General features: G+C 38.2%; 1 protein-coding gene across 1 annotated transcript in view; it reads right to left on the bottom strand.

The window, feature by feature from the left end:
• CARPB (Carbonic anhydrase-related protein B) overlaps nucleotides 1-25462 on the bottom strand; it is a 460462-nt gene that overhangs the window by 255323 nt on the left and 179677 nt on the right. Inside the window, exon 2 of the mRNA XM_083133565.1 lies at nucleotides 6032-6082. Within this exon, the coding sequence (XP_082989691.1) occupies nucleotides 6032-6082 (51 nt within the window). The remainder of the gene's footprint in view (nucleotides 1-6031; nucleotides 6083-25462) is intronic.

The raw sequence follows: 25462 nt of genomic DNA, 5'->3' as shown, positions 1-25462 counted from the left end.
TCGAATACAATTGTGTTTTAAGTTAAACAAAACTAAAGGCTTTTGTTTGTTTCGGTATAGTCTTAAGTCCACTGTATGCACAGAGAGGCTAATCGGGACTGCACCTACAGTGCTAAGTGGAGTCCGACACTACGTGCCTCCACCGGGTATCGAACACGACACCCCTTGATTACAAATTGGCGATGTTTCCACAACGCCATCGGGGAGGCTACAGCGTTTCTCACAACACGAGAGAATTCTCAGATATCTCAACAACACCTCAAGCAAAAGATAGCGCGATCCGATTAGCTTTGCAAGCTAATATTAACTCTAAAACGATGAATTGATTGATTGATTGATTTGGGGTTTTAAGTCCACTTTATGCACAGTAAAGCTAATCAGGACTGGACCTACAGTTTAACAAGTGGGATCCGAACCACTATGTGCCTCCAACGGGAATCGAACCCGGGACCCCTCGATTACAAGGCTACGACACGAACAAACAAGATGAACGAATGTACTGGACTCGAACCCAAAATTCTCTTCAACGAAATCGCAAGTCGAGTACTCAACTCGTTTCAGTATAGTCTCTACAGATTTTTTCTCCTCGCCTACCGCGAACAGATTTCTTTCTTCCTTGCAATCTTCAGAAAAATGCCGCGAACCGAAGCGGTCACGTGGTGGTGGAGGGACGTGAGGGACGACGCCAAGTGTCGACGGTCACGAACCCTCGGGTCGATTCGCGTGACCCCGGCGCTGGCCTTCGGAGGCGGAAAAAAAAATTAGGATGATGCTCCGTGTCGGGACACGGAGGATAAATAACCTCGGAAGAAAACTGGGAGAATTTAAGTGCTGAAACTTCGTCAGGAGCACTTTTGAAAGATTACCTGAGTACATGAACAGATAATTACACCGGGACTCCCCGGTAGGGTCAAGATAAACGTTGCGGCCTTGTAATCAAAGGGACCTCGGGTTCAAAACTTTTACAGAAGGTATGATGCGATATGTTTCATCAACCACTTAGATGAGTAGTTCAGAGAGTTGTGTCGCACCTGTCAACACATGTTTTTTTCAAGCACAAAACTGTTCAATCCAACTAACTAACTAACTCTCTAGCCTTCTTAAACCCGAAGGTTCATGGCTGCAGCAACACAGGACTTCCATCTTTCCCTATCTTGAGCAAGTTCTATATACTCTTTTCCATCCCTACCAATTTCCCTTAGGTCCATCTCAACGTTGTCCCTCCATCTTCGTCTTGGCCTTCCTACAGGTCTCTTACCATCAGGTTTCCCAACAAGAATCCCGTAAACTCCTCTTTCCTCTCCCATTCGTGCCACATGGCCTGCCCACCTAAGTCTTCTTGATTTAATTTTTCTAACAATATCTGGACATGAATACAAATTATGTAGTTCTACATTATGTAACCTTCTACACTCACCTGTCTCCTCATCCCTTTTAGGTCCAAATATTTTCCTAAGGATCTTATTTTCAAATACTCTCAATTTATGTTCCTCTTTCAATGTAAGGGACCAAGTTTCACACCCATATAATACTATAGGCAAAATTACTGTTTTGTATATTTTAACTTTTAGTTTCTTAGATATTAAACGAGAAGACAAAAGTTTATGAAGAGAGAAGTAACATGCATTTCCTGAATTAAGTCTACTTTTTATTTCCTCTTTAATATAATTTTCATTGTTAATATTACTCCTAAGTATTTGAATTTGGAAACTGGTTCAAACGAGTTGTTATCAATAATTAGATTTTGATTATTACCTAACACTTGGTTTCGGCCTGTAAGCATATATTTAGTTTTCTGTTCAATCTGTATTGTATTAATCTATGTTGGAATCTTTTCTTTAAAAATGTGTTATTGTTAATGTTACAATAGGTAATGAATTGTTTAACTTAGATCAGGAAAAAATGCTGAAACTATGGAAATATAAAACAACTATATAGTAACCATGGTAAATTGTAAACAAAATTATGATATAAAAGAACTAGACTTTCGTAAGCCTACGGGACATTCTCCTGGTTGCCGAAAGGCTGATGTTTCAGGGGACGTTGGGTAATATCTTGCTTCAATCTTCGGATTGGCTGGTGTACTTGTACTCCATTTGGCAGATATTCCACAAACCCAACTCTGAATAAGGCGTTCTCCTGCATCATCAAAAAGACCAGGGTTATAAACTTTGGTACAACTAATAGGTTCAGGCCTACAAGTTGTACCGGGTGAATTGTCTGTTTGAAAAAGTGTTTGTATAACATCAGAAGTTTAAATAAATCTTCGAGTGAAAGGTCTTAATGATCTTTCATTTCAAACCTACATAGGTGATAATTAAAAATAAATCATACACCACAGACTTCGCAAGGGCTTAGTCCTACTAACCCTTAGAAGCCTTTGAGAAGTCCGATAAAAGGGTTGTAACCGACTAACATAAAGCCCTATAGGCAGAAGGTGCGTGTCAGAGTGTTTCGAAAATATCATTAGTTTTTTTGGTAAGAGTGTACATATTTTCTTCATCTGCCTACAGATCACACGCACTTGATTGATTTCGATAATATATCAGAGCAGCTGCCGATCTCTGTGGCGAAGTGGTTAGCACAGGGCGCTACGAAGAAGGGTTAACCGGGTTCGAATCCCGGGTTGGGTGCGGGTGTTCTTTGTGAATGTCCCTTCATCAATTTCATCCTATCATCACTTAACCTCATCTTCACGATTATCAAAAAGTTGCAGCAGAAAAGTAACCAAATCAATCAATCTTTCAGAGATTCTTACTGGTATAAAATTCGATTTGTTACCCTGTAGAGGCACATAGTGGTTTGAATCTCATTTTTAACTGTAGATCCAGACACACTTGGCTTATCTGTGCATAAAAGTGGAACTCAATTCGATTTTGTTATTTAGCGTTGCTCTTCTGCCACTTTTGGATAAAGGCAACGATGAAGATGAGTGATGATAATATGAAATTGATGAAGGAACTCTCACAAAGTACACCCATGTCAGGATCCGAACCCGGGCGTTGTAGCGAGCTGTGATAATCACTCCGGCAACTGGAATAAAAATTCACCTCAAAATTACCAGATTTGTGGTAGTTTACCGTGATATAATTGTAATACGTACATTTTAATTCCCCCTCTCCTCTTAAACCACTTGGAGATCATGTTACACCACGAGAATATCTACATAAGTATACTAAAACAACACGTATCCTGGACGCTGTATGCGGTAACGTGAAGCATCTAGCTAAAAGTTGCAACCTTCTCTGCCAGATTGAAACGGAACAGAACACTTCCCGAAGTGGTCAATAGACCGGAAAAAGAAAAAGAGCGCCAGACCACGCCGTTCTGCTGCGTTAAGTTGGAGAATTGCTCCCCCACACCGCCCCTGAAGTGGTAGGCGCTAAGCTCGCGATGCATGCAAGGAAGGAAGCCTACCTCCCAGGATAAAGCGAGAATCTTTCCCGAGTGCATATTCCCGCCTCGAGGATTTTCCCAGTCCAGAAAAAAAGCTTCTCCCGCTCCAACGTCGGTAGTTGACGGATGGGAAAGATGAAGAGTGAGATATCCATCAGTGCATCCGGTCTCTGGTTCGGAAACGTCCTATGTGGCTGATCAGTTCCCGTACGTTTGGCAAGGTGACTGCCAGATCACTCCATTACTAGCTTGACATCACTCAAGCGTGCTGATCGGAATTCAGTGAACATGAATTTTAGAAGAGTTGGATTGAAATGGACTGTGGAATTCCGTAACACACACACACACACACAAAGACAGTAACAGTGTCCACGAACATATGGAAATTCATAATGGTACAGGCTAAGACCCTTCCTACAGTAATTAATTACTACACATATCTTTCTCTTTCAAGCAAATTAAATATTCACTTTGCGCATCAACTATACTCTGTCCCGGTTATCTCTGGAGGAACCGAACGAGAATAAGTCCCTGCGCAAGTAGTGACGCGAGATGGCTCCTCCAATGAACACGAGAGAGAGAGAGAGAACGGGATTGCGTGAAGGGAAGCTACTGCAGTTACAAGCCTTCGAAGCCGCGTGTACTACTTCGTTCTGCCCCCCTTCTCTGCCGCTATGCGCCGCCTTGCTCCGAGATAACCAAGACAACGTATATGCAAGTTTGTTTTCCTAAGTTTGATAGGTCTAAAGTCAGTCATATTGAAAAAATTTGACCGATTTCACTCAAATGCAATATGCAGCTATTCATCGGACATCTCTCATTGTTGTATAAATTTCCGCTTAAAATTTCTACATTTTCCCTAGTTTTTACAACTGTTTATTTATCTTAGAAAATGTGGTCTGAACAGAGATTTGAAGACAAACAGATTTTACACCACCCTCAGTAAGAACAAAAAATTGGTCCGGCATCTTGAAACACCTTGATCGACTTAAGTGCAACACAAGATATGTGATGAAAGTGTCTTTAGCCATATGAGCTTCAAATACTTTCTTGTAGTTATCCTGGTATGATGACACTTACGCCTGTTTCGATGATTTTAGAGTTGGTACTACATTTTACTTGTTTGGGATGACGTCAAGTTTCTTTCTATTTGGCCTATCTTAATTTATGTACCAGGTACATACAGCAGGAGCGTATATTCTAGATTTGCTAGGCTTTCTGCGAAGCCTGTAGTCTAGAAAATAAAATACAGGAGAAAAATCGATCACAAATTATAAATAATATTAACTATTCATATCAATGAGATGATGATGTTGATTCTGGAGTTGGCAACCTGATTTCCTATGAGTTGGCAACCTGATTTCCTACGAGTTGGCAACCTGATTTCCTACGAGTTGGCAACCTGATTTCCTACGAGTTGGCAATCTGATTTCTTATGAGTTGGCAACCTGATTTCCTACGAGTTGGCAACCTGATTTCCTATGCGTTGGCAACCTGATTTCCTATGAGTTGGCAACCTGATTTCCTATGAGTTGACCTGATTTCTTAGGAGTTAGTAAATGTATTTATATCCATAGCCTAGGACCACGTGCCATAGTGAGATAGCCCAGATATTGGACTCAGTATACGCCACTGACATACAGGTACATTGTACCTGAACATTATTAATGTTATAAATAAACTGATGTAAAGTAATGTACATGGGTGGCCCAAAAGTCAGTTTCCCCTGAGAGAAACTGTAGATGTAATTCTAAGAATTAAATGTAAAGTGTTGTTAAGAGTTCCACCGGGAAAATGGTGTTAAGCATTAGCGTTATCTGTGTAGATTGTGTTCTCTTACCTTTCTCCAGCAATAAATACACATTTCCTTACTGCAAGTATCATAATTTTTTTCTCTCCTAGGGGAAACTGACTTTTGGGACACCCTGTAGATAGGCACGATGCAAGGAGTTCGTCCTGTAAATATTAGTCCATAAAAAGATACAAATAGGGAGTACTTTAACCCTTAGAGATAATGAGGCTAGTTTCCACTGTATTAACCTCAACGCCGGGACTGTACTCAGCGAGAATTTTGAAATTATGTCCTGCTCCAACTAAAATTTAATATGTCGGAATCTGAGAATGGTAGAAATACGAATCATGCTCACCTTTTGTTCAGCATAAATCAAGCTAGTAAATCAAATCATAAAGTACCCTTGCTTGAGTAATTAAGAGGAAGAAAGAAGAAAGTGCGATTTGATTTTTGTTATTTAGCGTTGCTCTTATTTCACTTTTGGCTAATCGCGACTATGAGAACGAGTAATGATATGATTAAATTGATAAAGGGACACTCACAAAAACAGCCATGCCCAGACCGGGATTCCAACCCAGGAGAAGAAAGTAATAAAATATATACTTTACTCAAACCTCCCGTAGACAACACCAGCACCTGAAGTTTGGAAACGGTACATATACTTCATCTCGGCACATCATCGCAGGTCGTGATGGGCTATTAGAACGACTAGATATAACTATTTTAATTATAGGTAACTTGTCAATTCTGACATGAAATTTACATAAAGTGGCATCCTAATGAATTGGCTCAAAATCCAAATAAGTTATTTTCACATAGTTGAAAGAATGAGAAGAGACTTACCTGATATTCCGTCGTAAGTCCACCACTCCTCCCAGCTCACTCCGCACGACACTGCAAGAAACAAAATAATGATTGTAATAATTTTACCATAACCTGGATACACTGTTTGTAATATCCTTTGTGGGCAAAACTGTGAGAACTTTCCTCCCTCAAGATGCTCGCGGCGATTTCGCGAACAAGGGGACCTTACTGAATGAACATTGGTAACGAAACGTTAAGCTCATCGGGCTCAATTGAATTCCATTTCGGATGCGTGACGCTTCTTTAACTATTAGAAGATGCTATGCTAAGAAAAATCTTGGTTATGATCAGCATTAAGAATTTCGATCGCTCAAATTGAACAATAAACTGAAACAGTGATGAGAGTTGTCGTGTTACCTGCGTTTATGGCTTCCAATAAAGTTCCATAGTTTCTTTAATACAAGGAAATTAGAACCAAACCTTCGCAAAGCAAAAAAAAATATCTTATGGAGTGTGTTGCCCAAAATCTCATTAACGACTAGAAAATTCTCCAAGGATTAAACTATTGAACTCTCAATTAGTACTTTATTTCATGTCTCTTTTCTGCTACTTTTGATTAATCTTGACGAATGATGACCAGATGAAATCGACGGATGCTCGCAAGAAACACCCGGGAACTCTGTGAGCTAGAGCGTTAAGTGGTACTATCTCGCCACCGATACTATCTCGTATGGGTGTTCTTTGTGTCCCTTCATACCATCGAGACATTCCAACAAGCCTAAAGTACCAGAAAAGCGACTCTAAATGACAAAAATACAAAGCTAACCCAGGCGAGTACTCGAGCACGAGAACATCTTTGAAGAGTCGAAATCGACCACTTCACGCGTTCGGGCACAGAGCCACTCTCTTTGAAAAGTTTTGAAATTTTATTCCATAGACTTGAAAGCTATGTTTAGAGGCTTTTGTAAACGTTTGAAATAACTTCGATTCTGACTAAACTATTATAATTCTAATGCACTTCTAATTTCAATAAAAAAAATATTGGAAATAAAGTGACTAAGGTTGGTTCAGTTATATGAGAATAAAACGCTCATATCTTGAAATTAGAAACTATTGAATGTGTCTCCACCTATCGGCAATATTTTAATTATTACGTACGTGCAACTACTTTGTAAGTTTAAAAAAATCCGTGCTGAGCGCTTAGATTTTGAATCAAGCATCAACGGAAGAAACCCCACAAGAACTGACTGAAACTCTTTCTCGTTTTCAAAGAACTTTTCAAGCAGCTTCTCCATCTGAGGTCGCCGGTTAATAAAACACATCTTAATACACTCTACCAGCCTACTTTCTCCGTTCGCTTTTTCCCTCCGTATTTGTTCCTCTTAAGATCCGGATCTCAGAATGACAAGAACCTCCCCCATCGCCCACCCACCCTCAAGTGCTTTTCATTTTCCAAACGCCTGCAATGATTTTCCAATCTCCATGTCCATTGACTCTTGTTTATGCGGTTTGAATGGAATCTGTTCAAGTCAAACATCGGAGCGGGAACGAAAAGTCTTTTCAAAAAAGGCTCCGTCTACCGGTCTTTCCCGAATATCGAGAACAGAGGATTGATTTTTTTTTCGGAGGATGTTAAACAAGTGTTTCGAAATTGAAACATAAGGCACGGTAGGGGGTTCGGCCCCGGGATAGAAAGAAACGATTTGAAAGGAAGGGGTTTCTGAGATTAATGGAATACTTCCACGAGGTACAGGGAACGTGAAGCTTATTTTGAGTTTCATATTGGGTTAATTCCCCTCTGAAACGTGTCTAGGGAAGGAACAATATAATACAACCAGTAGGAATTTAAGAAACCTTCTTGGTCAGAGGAACCAGGCGTACATATAAAATTATTTTTAGGTCTACACTCAATCTCGTTTTGTCATTTTTCATTCTCATCGTTGCAAATCTTATGATTTTCACATAAAATATTAAAAATATACATGTACGAAACATATAATAATAATTTGAATCATACTTTCTTGCTCTTTTATGTCGCTTTTTTCCCACCTTTTGACTAATGGCGACGATGAGGATGAGACATAAAATTGATGAAAGGATACTGGCAGAGAACACTCACGCTCATCCCAGAACTTGAGCTCGAGACCTTCTGTGTCGTGATCGAAAGTCGGCCACCGAGATGGCTTTCATAAAAAAAACCACCCCCAGCCCCACACACAATACACAGGGTGGACCATTTTTTGTTGAACTCGATATATCTTACAAAGCGTTTTCGAAAGAATAGTTAATCGACTTTAAGGGGGATAGACAATGCCATTATGTATGTCTTAGCAGGCAGCCATTTTGAAGGTCACTCAAGTTTTTAAAATTAATTATGTAAGACGAATAAAAAATATTAAACAAAAAATTAAGTTTCCATTTAAGAACTTTGAGTGAGCTTCACATGTTTGTAACAGAATAGAAGTAACATTCTCACAACTTTATTAAACGAAAGTAAAAAAAAGTTAATGATGATTGATGGAAATCTGACTCATAGTTCCATCAATTTATTTGTTGTAATAATACAAATATATATAATAGAGCATATATTTATTTTATTACAATTAATGATAATTGATTGTGTGTAATTTGTTTGCAAGAAAATTTTCAGCAGACTGTAACTTATTGTAACTTACAATTACTATTCGACAAAGTTACTTTCTTAACCAAGTAACAGTAACGGACTTACTTTTAAAAGTAATTTTCCGAAAACTATAGAGTGATCAAAAAGTCACGCAACCCATGGAGGGACTATAAAAGATGTTGGAAATGGCCACCATTCAGTTCCTCACACATGTGCACCCTTTTGATCATGTTCCTGAAGACCCTCTGGAGTGTATCACATGAAATGTTGTCCACAGTACGTTGAATATTCGTCTTCAGTTCATCCAAAGTGTGTGAATGCGTTACGTAGATCTCAGACTTCAGAAATCCCCAGAGGAAAAGGTCCGGCGGAGCGAGATCGGGAGACCTGGCGGCCATAGTGGCTTCGTAATGATGCACCCAGGTAACACAGATTCAAACAAATGTTACATGGGTTGCGTGACTTTTTGATCACTCTGTAGTAATAATGATGAGTTTTCTCTTACCTTAGAAGGACCTTTAGGAAGCAGACAAAATCTGCCTCCCCGGGCACTAGAGAGCGAACCACGATGTGCACCACTGCCTTGCATTAAAACTTAAGTGCAATCCAGCCTCCTTCATCCCACGTTATTTTTAGTGAAAACTATTCTTATCAGCCACGGAGGAGGAGAATGTTCCCGGTTATCCCCTTGCTCCCCATTCTATCCGGTATCAAGTGCGTCATCTCCGCCTTCCCATCTTTTACCCGCATCACCCTCAGGAGTCTTATTCTCATATATACATATTGTCCTCCCCTTCCTCTTGCCATAAGAATAAGTGTTATATCTCCGACAACGTAGCGATAACTCCTTGTCTGTAGAAGGCGAATGCGCTCTCTGGGCCTGGAGAGATTTTTCTTATCCCTTCTTTTTTGTACCTTCCCTTAAAAAAAATTCAGCTCCTTATTTTGTCCCAGTGTTGCCAAATCGTGGATCAAAATTGTGACTGAAAGTTGATAAGAGAACCGTGAATCTTACTGAGCAACGTTTTAAGTCTACTTTGTACTCAGATCGGGACTGGACCTACAGTTTAAACCGAGATCCGAACTACTATTCAATGTGCATCCATCGGAAATGGAACCGGGAACCAATTGATAACAGAGCGGCCTCATGTGTTGTTGGGTGTGGAGACACCCAGATGTCAACGTCCCTTACACATAGTGCACCCTGGATTGCGTTTTGCAGACCAGCGAGGCTCTGGCGTCTGAACTCACGGCCAGTATATCTTCTTGTGTGCTCTCCTTGTGTGTTTGTGATTGTTCTTTCATTCATTTAATCATATCACCATTCATTCTCATCTTCGCGATTACTCGAAGGTGGCAGAAAAGCGAAGTAAAAAAAAACTCTGCTAATTCGGTTCTTTTTTTATCAACATCTAAAGTTAGTGCATTCCACGGACACTTTTTGCAATTACAAACACGCGTGTGTACTCATCAAATGCTAAGTCTCATAATTTAGTACATACCGGGTGTTTCACTTGATATCATTTCGTAATATAATAAAGTTACCAATTCTTGGGCAAATGAGCTGAAAATTTAACACTACGATCTCAAAAGTCAATGTGTAATGTGGTATGAAGACAACTTTGATACATGTCTTGTTTCTAGTCATTCCACACGAATGGCAAAGTCAGCAAGCATAATGTTCGCATTTGGGGCGAAGAAAATCCCAATGCCACACTCGAACAACTGAGTGACTCACCCAAAGTGGCTGTCTTCTGTGCCATCTCCAATAATCTTCTTCATGGCCAGTTTTTCTTTGCGAAAATGTGACCGGCGATGATTCATACCTGGCTCATGAATACACTCATTGCAAACGAACATGAACACTTCATTTTGCAACAGGACGGGGCACCACCTCACTGGAAGCTCACTGTGCGGGCGTATCTCAACGAGACACTGCCAGGGCGATGGATTGGGCGTGCTTGTGATGAAGATGGTCGCGACGCTCACCAGACCTGACCCCTTCTAATTTTTCTCTTGGGCTATGTGAAGGGCCTCTTCTATGTCCCCCCTCTTCCTACAAGCCTAGAGGAAACTCCAGCAGAGAATCACCGCCACACTGGAGACTGTTACTGCAGCGTGTTTGGCAGGAGATGGGCTACCGACTTGACGTGTGACGTGTCACAGGCTGTGCGCATATTGAACACATATGAACAATCATTTGTGAAATCCACATACCTTTGGATTTCTTATTCAAATTTTTATGCATAAATCTTATTGAGTTGAGGATTACACCTGTGTAGTTTCCTATACCTTGACTATGTAATTACTGAGATATTTACAACTGTAATGATATTAAATTTTTTGAAACACACTATACTATATACACCGTGATTACAATTGCAATGAATCAGCAATCTATTGTATAAATATAACATTAAACTTTTTGAACTCTCAATACAACCCTTAATCGCCGCTAACGAACAACGCAGTGGTGTGCCCACGGGAGGTAAAGTTGTTCTTAATCCCCTTGTGATTCAACATTTCTACGAAAAGGACACTATTAAATTATAGAAAGACGGCAAAAAAATCGACCAACAACTAATTTGGAAATTCTGTGCACGTCATTGCAGCAAAAACCAACTAAGTTTAACGTGGGGTATTATAACTTTTTTATACGTATATGACGTCAAACAATATGAAACAATAAGCTCTCGTGAACTTTTTCTTAGCATGTATTGTATCTTGGCGGTTTTAAATTTTATTTATTTATGAAGTTCCAGCTGGTTAGCTTTGCCTTCTAGCTTCCTTGAATGTTGTTTATAGTGAAGGTGTTTTTTGACATTTGGAAGGCTGTTGACGCCGCACAACCGTCGCGGGCGATGAGTGGTCGTCTGGTTATGTCCTGGTTTTCAGGTTTGGTACTTCTTGTTTGTCTCAAGGGATGATCTTCCGCGCTCCTTCAATAACGGTCATCCATCCGAGTAGTGTCCCGGCGTGGCACTGCTGGACATTGGAGATCGCTTGTAAACTGCCGTTTCTTCATTGGAGACGGGGCAGCTTGTGAACTCTTCTTGCAGGGTGGACAGTCCCTAGCAGCTGGACAGTAGGGTTATGGTGATGCGGCTGTTGGGCCCAGAATTTGATATTTTCCCTCATCATGAATTCATAGAGTCTCCATATCTAGTTCTTCGTTGATCTGGACTGTGCCTGTATAGCGATCTGCGCCGTAGATAATTCGAAGGGTTTTGTTCTGGACCAGGTTGAAGGCGATCAAGGTGAATTTTAGAGCTGTGAAGCCACACTGTACAAGCGTACGTGAGAAATGTTCATACTATTTGCTTGAATACTCTTGTGGGTACCCAAGTTGGGAGTGCAGGGCTGCGAAAGACTGGGTATTGTTGTCCTATCCGTTGGTTGTCGTCTATTTGTCACATCCTTCAAGTGCTTCCCCAAGGTGAGGTCTTGGTCCAGGAGTACGCCCAGGTATTTGGCGGATTCCGTTTGAAGGATGTCTTGTTGGTGAATGTGAAGCCGAGGATGGAAACGGTTTCTCTTCTTCGTGAAGGCCACTACCATGCTCTTCTCCGGGTTTACTTTGATCCTCCATTCTGCAGTCCACCTCTCGTACTGTCTGAGGTATCTCTGCATATACGTTATTGACGCTGGAGGAGAAGATCGCCGTATCGTCCGCGTAGACAGCCAAAGTTAATGATGGTGGGGCTGGCATGTCGGCTGTGTATAATGCGTACAAGAGCGGTGATAAACAGGAACCTTGAGGCACTCCCCAGTGATGGGCTTGGGTCCCGAGGTGGTCTTGTTGAAGCGCACAACAAATTCTCTGTTGGTAAGAAATGTTCTCAGTAGTTGCAGCTGGTTCACATGGAAGCCCGATCGATGCAGTTTGAAAAGCAGGTCCTCTTGCCATATTTTATCGAACGCCATTTCCACGTCTAGAAACACTCCCAGCGTGTTGTTGTCCTAACATTCGTAACAAAATGTGTTACTATTTGGTTGTGTTCAGTAGTTGGACATCCATTTCCTCTAAAAATCTCATCACTCTATGTTTGGAGTGAAACGCTAGTCCTTTAGCGTCAGTTGGCGACGGATTTGAGGGTCTTCCCATAGACTCCCATGTTAACTTTGAGACCCCTTAATTCCTTAACCTCAGACCCATTGCCCCTAATACGGTATGCGCCAAAATATACAGTACCGGAACTCGCGCATCTCGAACACGTGGTTGCGTTTGTCGATTGGGCATAGCTCCAGCTGCACGTGTTCGCAGTAGTGAAAAGGAAGTTGTGTTGTGCAGTTGTTGTTGTAAATGGGTCTCTCGACGGAGGAAAACGTATTCCTAGTTGAGCATTATTTCCGCTCATACGGAACCGGTCGTGAAGGTGGACCGAGTTTGAAAAAGGTGACTGGTCTATATGCAACCCAAATGACAATCGTCCGCTCCACATGCCCTAACCTAACCTAACCTTAGATATACTGACAGTTATGCAACCCAAAAGGCACGATTGTTATTTGGGTTGCATATAGACCAGTCACTATATTGTAACGTGTCTTATACATTTGTTCATCTTTTCATTTCAGAACTGTATATTTTGGCGCATACTGTACTTCACCTGTACCTTAGTTAAGATGAGTACTTTCCAAAAATATATGCATTACCGGGCAACTTGTTTAACCGTAAGTGGCCCTTTACTTGTGAATAGGCATATAAACTCCAAAACTGTCAATGTTAGAAATAATGTGTTTGCAAATTTTAAAATATCGTGTCAACTTGTGCAATTTGTCCACAATAGGTCTAGGTCTATCATTTATGGTTAGAGAAAGATGATTGGTTCGCTGATATATACTATCTTCTTCTTCATAGTGTTCGACCCTGAGGCTGTTTTCTTCTCAAGTCTTTCAAAAATGTAATCCTCTCTTCCTTACTCAGGATATCCATGCTCACTTCACATTTCATCTTCCTTCTTTCTCATTTGTTCCTTGTTTCCGAACCTTAGTATTGACGGAAGGGATCGTGCAATTTATTTATGCTCATTTCATATTTAATTCTTTGTTCCTTGTTTCGCACATCACTTGTTCATTCATGGCACCTTGGAAATGGGCGGATGCAATATTTTTAGTTGGGTTGTGTTTCTGTGGTCATGGGATTGATTTTCTTTGTCGCACAGTTTTTACTTTCGCCCATTTTTTCTTTGTCTTTCTCTCTTGTGCTTTCACTCTTTTCTCCTCTGTTTTCACTCTTTTGTCTCTTAGCATTTTCCTTCTCTTTTACTTTTACTATTACTGTTTCATTATCTTTACATTCACCCCTTCATTCTTTCTGTTTCTATTTTCCTCATCAAGTTTCTTCTCCCATTATCCTTCTAACATTATTTTCTCCATTTCATTTTCCAACTCTTTCTCTCTTCTGTCTTTATCTTCAATTTGGCAACTTGTCCTTGTCTCTCGTATCCTTTTCACTCTTTCTCCTTTCTATGTATTCACTCTTCGATTCTTTCTCTTTCCATTTTTTCTTCACTGTCTGTCTTTCTCTCCCTCTCCATTCTATACTCACATTTTCATTGTAATATATTTTTCATTATTTCATCTTTCTAACTTTTCCGTTTTTATCTTCAGTTCACTTCTCTCTCTTTTTCTGTCTCTCAGGTGCTGTCGTGGTGAAACTGTCACCTTGCAATGAAGGAGTCCCGGGTTCGATCCCAGTCAGAAGTACACTTCACAGTGCTACAGACCCTACTCTAAATACAGTCTCTGAGCATAAGGTGGACTTACCAAAAACCTTCTCCCTCATGCTCTTTGTTGTTTGGATATACGTATATTGCACGTTAAGATCTCTTTGTGGGCCAAAAGTTGGGCTATTATTTTACGGTGGGCTTCAGCCCACTCTGAACCCTCTGGTGACGACGCCCAAGGAGTAACAAACCAATAAACTTTGTCATTATTTCCAGTTACAAAGCATGTCGGTTGGCAACACTGATTTCTAGATCATCCCTGTTAACTCTCAACTCGCATCTTCCTCAAAGCTCATCTTCGGCCTTCTAACGCAATAAAAATTATTCACAATTACCTCCGACATCTTCTGAACTGCAACCTTCCAGATCCACTGCCTCACACACTCGATCTTCCTCAATTACTTCTGCTTCCTCTTCTTTTTTTCTCTTGCTCTCTCGCGCTCAGCTAATTCCTTCTTTAATCTCTGGCAGCTCTTCACAATAAGCCCACTGAATATTTCTTCCCTCTTCTTCTTTCATCTCTTCTTTTCATCGGTTGCCTCCATCCGTGTTTTCTGGCAGAGGGAGATTTTTATGAAGTGGAAAATTCGAGTTGTTCATTTTTTGGAGACGAAGAGAAGAGATCAAAACGCATTTATCATAAATTTTAGATTAACTAAGTCATCTCTTCTCTCTCTCTCTCTGTGGAATAGGGGCTACTTAATTATCTTTCGAGGTCTTGGGAAAGGCAGGAAAATTAGATTGGCCATGTTCCGGCGAATGATATGTATGTTTAGTTGGAGGAACACTCGAGATTTCTTAGTCTTTGGGCTGAATCAGCCAAGAAACTTCCCAGGAAGTCTGGTAGAGAGCGTAAAGGGGTGGGGCACGGTTAACTTCTCGGTTTGATTGGTTAAAGTTTCTGTTTGTCAATTTTCAATAATATATCGGATAAATTAGTTACGAATACGTAAGAAAATGTGTTAGTTTCGTAAGAGTTTGGCTTGAAGAAACAAAAGTAAATTCCGTGCAGATAATATATTATGTCTGATAAATTTAAGACAAAATTTTTAATTTAACTTCACAAGATGTACTTAGGAAGGTGGAAGAAACTGATAATTAGACAGTGATAAAGTGGGAGAAGAGCTAAATTTGGAAACTCTCTTTCAGACTACGTCTCTTCTCTTGATGCTAAGGTGAAAGGATTTTCGAGGAATCTCCTAATGCAAGGAACGTGGTAGTCGTGCTATTGAAAATCATTGTCAAGAGTGTGTATCTTGTTGGGTTTGGAATGAAAGAGGAAAAAAACAGGTGTAAGTTAAACTTATGCCATCACAGGCAAAGTACCGTGTCTGGCATACAAATGATTTTACGAATTAGAATCATTCAAGCAAAGCTGACTATTTGTTGTAATAATATAAGTATGTACGAAATATATACGTATATGAAATATTATGTACCAGTAACATAAACATGTAAATCTTCATATGTATATATTTTATTACTTAATTATCATTAATTGTGTGTATCTTGCTTGCAAGAGGATTTCCATCAGAAAGTAACTGTGAAAGTAACCGTTACTTTCCAAGCCAGTAACTGTAACTGAGTTACTTTTTAAAATGAGTAACTACAGCTCAGTTACTTTTAAGAAAGCAACTTTCCGAACACTGATTAAAATACGTTTAGAAGTAGTACAGAAGATAAGTTTGACAATTAGCATGAAGAAAACTAAATACATACTTATAGGGCGAAACCAAGTGTTAGGTAACAATCAAAGCTCAATTATACATAATGACCTGTTTGAATTGGTTTCTGAATTATAAATTTTGGTAGTAACATTAACGAATGAAAACAATATTAAAGAGGAAGTTAAAAGTAGGTTTAATTCACGACTCTGTTTATAAACTTTCATCACCTCGTTTAATATCAAGGAATCTAAAGGATCTAATACGACAAGATAGTAATTATGCTTGTAGGTTTGTACGCATGTGAAACGTGATCCCTTACACTAAAACAGGAAAGTAGTGTAATTGATGATACTATAAACTCAACAAATGATGAGCCCCCTCAAGCAGATTTGGCTACACTTAAACCTTGCTCAAGATGAGCATATGAGCTTTTTGCTCAAGTGTAGCACCCTGTCTAATCCAAGATTTTTGTAAAAATGCCCTCGGGAATTTCCCGAAACTACAGTGTACAAATGATGAGCCCCCTCAGATTGATTTGCCCACACTTACAAAAGGCACTTCTGTGAGATTGTTGTCCATAAATTTGTTAAAAATATGCCCCTCTTGATATTTTTTTTGGCTACACTTAAAACTAAGCCCCCCTCACCTACACACCCACACACACACACACACACACACAAAGCATATTGTTGAACCCAACTGATATTTTTTATTAAGTATAGAGTTTTGATTTGAACCCCAAGAAATTTTATATAAATACCAAAGCCAAAAATATTCACACACACACACACACACACACACACACACACACACACACTAAATATACAAAACACACTGCTGAACCCAACTGATATTTTTTTATTAAGCATAGAATTTTGATTTGAACCCCAAGAAATCTTATATAATAAACAACAACAAAAATGCCTAATCAAAAATATTGTAATCAATGCAATAAGAATATATCCAGCCCCAATTGGGTTAAGCACCAAAAGAATTGTAATCCAGACAAAAGCAGAATTCTCACAAAAACATGCCCAAAATGCTATAGAAAATATAACATGAAATATTTCACTTATGCTTGTTCTGCACAGTCATCAACATTTCCAAACAAAATTGAATGGAAATATTTGTGTGATTGCCCTGTATAACTTAGATTGCAAGGCCATATTTTGTAATTTGCTAAACCAAGAACTAGACCCTGTGCACCAGAAACAGGCCATAAAATGCCTCTCCACAAATTATGTGAGCATTATGGAGCACACAATACATTTTACAATTTTGAGAATCTCAATTTAAATTCAGGAACAAGAGATTTGGATTTGATGTATCTGGAAATATCCCTTTTTTTCAAAAAATGTTTGCATCTTGAATCAACCTGCAAACAATATTACATGTTAGGCTGGGCTATCTCAACAGCAGAGGCATGCAACTTAGTGGTTTCCCGCACTCACACTCTGTAAATATATTCCATGATTTTATTATCCTATTAAAGCACCCAATGCTGCAATTTTTAAATTTTTGCTGAAGAAGATACATTATTATCTCAGTCATGTTCAACATCTGAGAATTGTATGCATCAAAATATTGCAGGTGATGATTAAAATCTGCACCACTATACAACATCTCACTGTCTGTTGTGACAAATTCTGACCTATGGAACCTGTCCAGATGCATCAGCAAAAATCTGAAATGTTTCCAGTTTGAGCTCTGATTGGGAAGGATCTCAAAATCATAGAATCTCCCCACACTTGCATGATTTGAAAACCATCCGCCATAAAAGGAAAAATCAAAATAATAATAAAAAAACAACAAACTGTCCCACAATTCTCCTGCAAGAATTATACTTGTGGCACTCAAAATCAGTGATGTATTTCAAGTTTAGATAATTGAATTTTTGTGTGCTGTTCAGGGCCCAGCGGAACTCTGTTTCATTATTGGTGGGGAAATTGCTACAATTTGTTTTCAGAGCATAGGATGAGGATTGATTCATATCCAAGCTTGAATTGGATGCATTACAAATTTAGAATATCTACAATTTATAATGATATTGAATTTGTCACAACAGATGCTGGCCATTTGTATAGTGGGGATGATTTTGATCCTGATTGTGTGTGGTACTCTAAACATATATACCTGAATGAGATTATAATGTATTTTATAAGACAAAAATTCAAAGATTGTGATTCTGATTGTATTGCAAAAATTCTAGGTGGGAATAATCTTAGCAGAAGATGCAATTGTGGGAAACAATTGTGGGAAACAATTATTTAAATTAAAAATATTTTCAGACACAGCAGAAACAACAGACACAGCAGGGACAGCAGGGAGTGCAGAAATAGAGCAGAAACAGGATTGTAGGTATAGAATGAATTTTTTGTTCCGAACATATTGACTGTACAGAATAGTGAAAGCCTAGATATAAATATAACCCATAGATATTCTGTTGCCCCCACTTGCAAGATGTCTGAAGATTATATTGAAAAATATATAAACAATCAGTATCTTGTCTACAGTATATATGAAACAAATGCAAGAGATTTTTCAGATACTTTTAATCGGAGAACTGTTTGTTTTGAAGAGAACCCATATGTCCCCACAAATTATGCAAGTGAGCATCATAAATGCATTGAATACAAATCAACAACTTGTCAGCATCCTGGGGAATTATGTCACAGAGATAAGCCTTGTAGATTTCAAAATTGTTGTTAAAATTTCAAATAAAGGCACAAAATGTTATGTCAACAAGATTTTCAGACCTGAGCTAAGCACATCCCTGAGCAGCGATGGGATCCTCAGGTTCTGTGACAACATTGTGATCCCCCCTGAAAATAAGATCAATCTATTCAAGCTCAATACCCACAAATACAATCAGTTGCTCAGGTATGTATACTCTATGATACTATGATGATTTTTATGTTATGACCCTTGTAGGAACAACAAAAATATATTTTGTAGAATTTCGGGACAAAGCACCTGATAATATCATCACATATGAATACATAGAGAATATAGGATATGCATTCATCAAAAATTCCAAGACCTCAGCAGAAAAATCTAATTATATGAGCTCTATCAACTATGTTGATTGTTTCTCTACAAAAATTATATACAATTCAGAATCTGTAAATGCCATTGTCTCATGCTACCTCCTTTTCAGAACAGCAAAAAATAACACCGAGAGGGTTCTTGCAGTTGAGTGCTTCATGCAACTTGACAGATTGGAATATATTAAATTGAAAAAATTACCCCATCTCATATACAATATTGTTTTGGATGAAACAAGTGACACTGTAATTGTTCACTGTGTAATATCTTTGATGGGCCTTGAATCACATAAAAACAGTTTCATCTCAAAATTTGCAACAATCATAAACAATGAGGCTGTATCGGAATGCATTGAGTAATGGGTTTTCATGATTCTGTTCATTGCATATTCATGCCAGTGTGTAATTATTAAATATGCAGAATTTTTTTGACAGAAGAGCAATCTCAAAATACATCAAATCACAATCACTTATTGGGGATTTCAGGCTTAGGTTCTTGAATCTGTCCGAGCATGACCTGTTCTCTGTTGGGAATGAAACTGAAATGCAATGGGTGCTTTCAAGTGATTTTGCCTTTCACTACCTGTCCCTGAAATCCCTAATAAGATTTGAAATATCCATGTTCAATACATGCAAAAGAATTGTTGGATTTTTTGTGCATTATTCTGTAGAGTATTATTATTGGCATTGTGGATTTGCAATGTATGATGATTACTGGTACAACAATTGCAATGAGAATTGTTTTGTGTACAGAATGGACATAATTATGCCACAGAGTCTAAACTGGATCCACTATAATATCACCAACAGAATTTCTGTACCTCTACCCCTGAATCATATTGAATATGTCACCACAGATGAGGGCAATTTGTATCGACTTGAAGATTTTAAGCCAGGCATGAACAAATTTTCAAAATATAGAAATTTCAGTGAGATTCTAATGTATATGTTTCGGCAAAAATTTAAAAATTGTGAGCATGAATGCATATGCCTGTCACTTGAAGCGCACAACATACAAAATACATGCCAATGTGACAGGGAATTGTTCACATTGCCACTAAGCTTGTCATAATGCAGAATTTTTTGACAGAAGGGGAATTTCAAAATACATAAAATCCGAATCACTTGTTCAAGATTTTAGGCTTAGGTTCCTGAACCTGTCCGAGTATAATTTGTTTGCAGTTCAGAATGAGACTGAAATGCACTGGGTTCTTAACAGTGACAAGAATTTTCAATACTTGTCACTGAAGGATGTAAGCAAGTTTGAAAAATGTATGTACAACAAGTTTAAGAGAATTTGTGGATTGTTTGTGCATCACCACACTGGGAGCTATTATTATTTCTGCAGGTTGAAATTGTTTGATGAATGTTGGTACAGCAATTGTTGTGATGGGTATGAAGATTATGATTTAGAGCTCATGGCTGATCAGAGCTTAAATTGGGTGCATTTTAAATTTTTGAACAGAATAATTTCCAATCCCAATCTGTTTAATAGGAATATTGAATTTGTGACCACAGATGATGGGCACTTGTTCAGTGCAGATGATTTCCACCCGGATCTTGTTGGGTATATAAAGCACAAATGCCTAAATAAGCTTGTTCTGTATTTTCTGAGGCAAAAATTCAGAAATTGCAGCAGTAAGTGCCTTGCACCGTGCCTAGACAAAACCTCTTGGAATGAAACATGCAGGTGTGGGGAACAATTATCTAAGCTCCCAATAATACATACATAGTTGCCACAGTTCCAATTTTGCAATATTGTTCAGCAAACATGTATCCCGGGCAGTGTGATTTGGAAATAAATCGGGATTATCAGCAACAAAAAAACAATATTATTAAGCATAGTGTTGGGCATGCTCTTAAAAAATTACAGCATTGCATTTTTGAATGTGTCATTGTTTTAGAAGGATAACACACAGCACTTGTTGCAATGTTTTTTGAGAGAAGGAATTTGTCACAATATATACAATCGGAATCACTGTTGGAAAGGTTCAAGCTTGCATTTTCCGATTTATGTGAATATGATGTGTTTGAAGTTAGAAATGAGACAGAATTTAGGTGGGTGCTTGACAGTGACCATGAATTTGGATGCATACATCTGGGATTGTTGGGCAAGAAGGAAAAATACATATATCTGTTGCACAGGAGAATTGTTGGGCTGTTTGTCGGTTTTTATGATTGTTACAGAAAAAATTATTGCTTCACAAAATATTTTGAATCAATGTATTGATTTCATATCCCATTTGACATATCTGAGAACTGGAAACATTTAAATTATGATACTTATTTGAAATCCTATGATGATTTTGAATTTGTAACCACAGATACAGGCTTGGTGTTTTCTGGTGCGGATTTTGTTAGAAGGGAAAAATATATCTCAGGGGTCATAAATGCAAATGAGATTATTCTGTATTTGCTGAGTTTGAAGATAAAATTTCATGATTTGAGATATTTTGAACCTTTAAACTGCAATTTTTTGCAATCTTCAAATCTCAACCTCAAATTCTGATCGGGAGGTACACAGAGCCATGTACAATTTCTGTTTATATCTACATGATTGCTCTCCACAATTGTGTAGGTGCACAATAGGATCAATGCTTTTTGTCATTTTTTGACAAAAGAGATGTTGCAAAAATATATTAGATCTGAATCTCTTCTTCCTGATTTAAATATTAGATTCTCAACACTCTCAGAATATGATTTATTTTCATTCAATAATGAAACAGAGTTCCGCTGGGCCCTGAACAGCACACAAAAATTCAATTATCTAAACTTGAAATACATCACTGATTTTGAGTGCCACAAGTATAATTCTTGCAGGAGAATTGTGGGACAGTTTGTTGTTTTTTTATTATTATTTTGATTTTTCCTTTTATGGCGGATGGTTTTCAAATCATGCAAGTGTGGGGAGATTCTATGATTTTGAGATCCTTCCCAATCAGAGCTCAAACTGGAAACATTTCAGATTTTTGCTGATGCATCTGGACAGGTTCCATAGGTCAGAATTTGTCACAACAGACAGTGAGATGTTGTATAGTGGTGCAGATTTTAATCATCACCTGCAATATTTTGATGCATACAATTCTCAGATGTTGAACATGACTGAGATAATAATGTATCTTCTTCAGCAAAAATTTAAAAATTGCAGCATTGGGTGCTTTAATAGGATAATAAAATCATGGAATATATTTACAGAGTGTGAGTGCGGGAAACCACTAAGTTGCATGCCTCTGCTGTTGAGATAGCCCAGCCTAACATGTAATATTGTTTGCAGGTTGATTCAAGATGCAAACATTTTTTGAAAAAAAAAGGGATATTTCCAGATACATCAAATCCAAATCTCTTGTTCCTGAATTTAAATTGAGATTCTCAAAATTGTAAAATGTATTGTGTGCTCCATAATGCTCACATAATTTGTGGAGAGGCATTTTATGGCCTGTTTCTGGTGCACAGGGTCTAGTTCTTGGTTTAGAAAATTACAAAATATGGCCTTGCAATCTAAGTTATACAGGGCAATCACACAAATATTTCCATTCAATTTTGTTTGGAAATGTTGATGACTGTGCAGAACAAGCATAAGTGAAATATTTCATGTTATATTTTCTATAGCATTTTGGGCATGTTTTGTGAGAATTCTGCTTTTGTCTGGATTACAATTCTTTTGGTGCTTAACCCAATTGGGGCTGGATATATTCTTATTGCATTGATTACAATATTTTTGATTAGGCATTTTTGTTGTTGTTTATTATATAAGATTTCTTGGGGTTCAAATCAAAATTCTATGCTTAATAAAAAAATATCAGTTGGGTTCAGCAGTGTGTTTTGTATATTTAGTGTGTGTGTGTGAATATTTTTGGCTTTGGTATTTATATAAAATTTCTTGGGGTTCAAATCAAAACTCTATACTTAATAAAAAATATCAGTTGGGTTCAACAATATGCTTTGTGTGTGTGTGTGTGTGTGTGTGTGTGTGTGTGGGTGTGTAGGTGAGGGGGGCTTAGTTTTAAGTGTAGCCAAAAAAAATATCAAGAGGGGCATATTTTTAACAAATTTATGGACAACAATCTCTGGGCAAATCAATCTGAGGAGGCTCATCATTTGTACACTGTAGTTTCGGGAAATTCCCGAGGGCATTTTTACAAAAATCTTGGATTAGACAGGGTGCTACACTTGAGCAAAAAGCTCATATGCTCATCTTGAGCAAGGTTTAAGTGTAGCCAAATCTGCTTGAGGGGGGCTCATCATTTGTTGAGTTTATAGTATCATCAATTACACTACTCAGGAACACAAATTACGAGTATTTGGCATGTAAAATTTTAAATAAAAATATGTGGGCCTATAAGAGATGAAACAGGCGAATGGAGAAGATTACACAATAGTGAGTCTCATATTCATCACCTCATAATATTATATTAATTTGATGAAGAAGACTTTACATATATAATCAGATGAATTTCCATTTCAAAGAAACATAAATTCTGGACATAACAGACATGGGGTCACCATGTTTCCAAGTGGCTGTCATAACAAAAATTTGCCACATCGAAGGCACAAGTGGTGGTCACAAGTCTCTGAGGAATCTTAGAAAGACGGGGTCCGAGTATTTTAAGTTTGTACAGAACATTATCTTGAATTCTTCATGTGATTTGCAGAATGTCCAGTGATTTTTTGTAACCAGACATTAGTTTATTATACTGTGTCGAATAATTTTTCACCACAAATCATTAATCCTTTGATTTCATGGAAACGTTTAGTGTCAAGAGAACTAAACAATAGCGGTCTTGAACGCGCGCAAACCTCTGACACTTTTGCGCTCAGAACTGAACCTGTGTAAACCTTTCACGCGCAAGAACGTCTCGTGCAAATGAACAACAGTTTTTGTGCTTACTTGATTTTTGTTATTTAGCGTCGCTTTTCTACCACTTTTGGATCATCTCGACGATGAAGATGAGTGATATGATGAAATTAATGAAGGGGTACTCACAAAGAACACCCATTCCAAGAACGGGATTCAATCCCTGGACCCCTAGCATCGTAGCGCGCTGAGCTAATCTCCCTTTAACAGAGGTCGGCAGTTTTTGTACGTGTGCAATCCCGGGTACATGTGTGACACGCAGATTCATACATGATAAGATTTAGTGTTTGAAATAACCATAATTTTTCGGAAACATTTCTCCTGGAAGACTAAAACAGATCTGTTTGTCGGTTCCCTCTTCGATTCTTGGATGCCAGGAAAGCACAAAGCCTTCAAAGTAAACTTTTGGGCCAGCGCCAACTAGAAACAAAGACGCCTAATGCTATGATTCTTCCAACACCCTATTCACATATTTGTTGTACGTGATTCTTTGTTGACAAGGAAGCCGCATTTTGGCACCACTCGCTCGATAGAACAACGTATAAGATTCGCACACCAAACGAAAGGGTGTCCAAGTCATTCTTGAACCTCAGTTGTCTGTGGTAAGTATAGATCCTCTTGTGATGCGACTTTCCACTAATTTATGTAAATTGTTCTCTTGCCATCAATGTACACATGTATCCACTGTCACAAGGAAAATAAATGTACATTTGCAAAAGTAACCACTGTCACAGGGAAATAAATATCCATTTGCAAAAGCATCCACTGTCACAGGGAAATAAATATGCAAAATCATCCACTATCCACAGGAAAAGAAATATGCAAAAGTAACCACTGTCACAGGGAAATTAATATTCATTTTCAAAAGTATCCACTGTCACAGGGAAATAAATGAAGGGTAAGGGGAAAGAACAAGGAATGTCACAAAACCAGTTTATGGAGAAAACGACATTGTAATACTAATCTTTCCTATGTTCTTTCACAGTACCTCAAATATTTGATCGTCTCTTACAAGCACATTTCTCGTTTCATGCCAGTGGTTTTTGTACAGTTGTTTAGTACAAGTTCCAACCAACAGAATGAGCTGCAAATCTCAAAATCGAAAAAAATGGACATTTCTTGTTTTTTCCCCTTTCCCTTCAAATATCCATTTTCAAAAGTATCCACTACAAGAAAATTAATATTGCATGCGCACATGTATTAACTGTCATAAAGTAATGGATATAGCATTTATACAAGCATTCACTGTCACAGGGAAATAAATATCAATTTACACAAATATCCACTGTTACAGGAAGATAAATATTCATTTTTAAAAGTATCCACTGTCACATGGAAATGAATATAGCATTTGCACAAATATCCACTGTCACATGGAAATATAGGTATATGCATCTGTAAAGGCATCCACTGTTACAGGAAAATAAATATGCATTGACAGAAGCATCCACTGCCATATGGAAATATATATTCATTTACATAAGCATCCACTGTCACAGGAAGATAAATATGCATTTTCAAAGGTATCCACTGTTACAAGAAAGTAAATATAGTA

Source organism: Lepisma saccharinum, chromosome 13 (assembly GCF_977018435.1).
Source record: "Lepisma saccharinum chromosome 13, izLepSacc3.1, whole genome shotgun sequence".
NCBI lineage: Eukaryota > Metazoa > Arthropoda > Insecta > Zygentoma > Lepismatidae > Lepisma > Lepisma saccharinum.
This window is presented reverse-complemented; position numbering and strand designations above follow the sequence as displayed.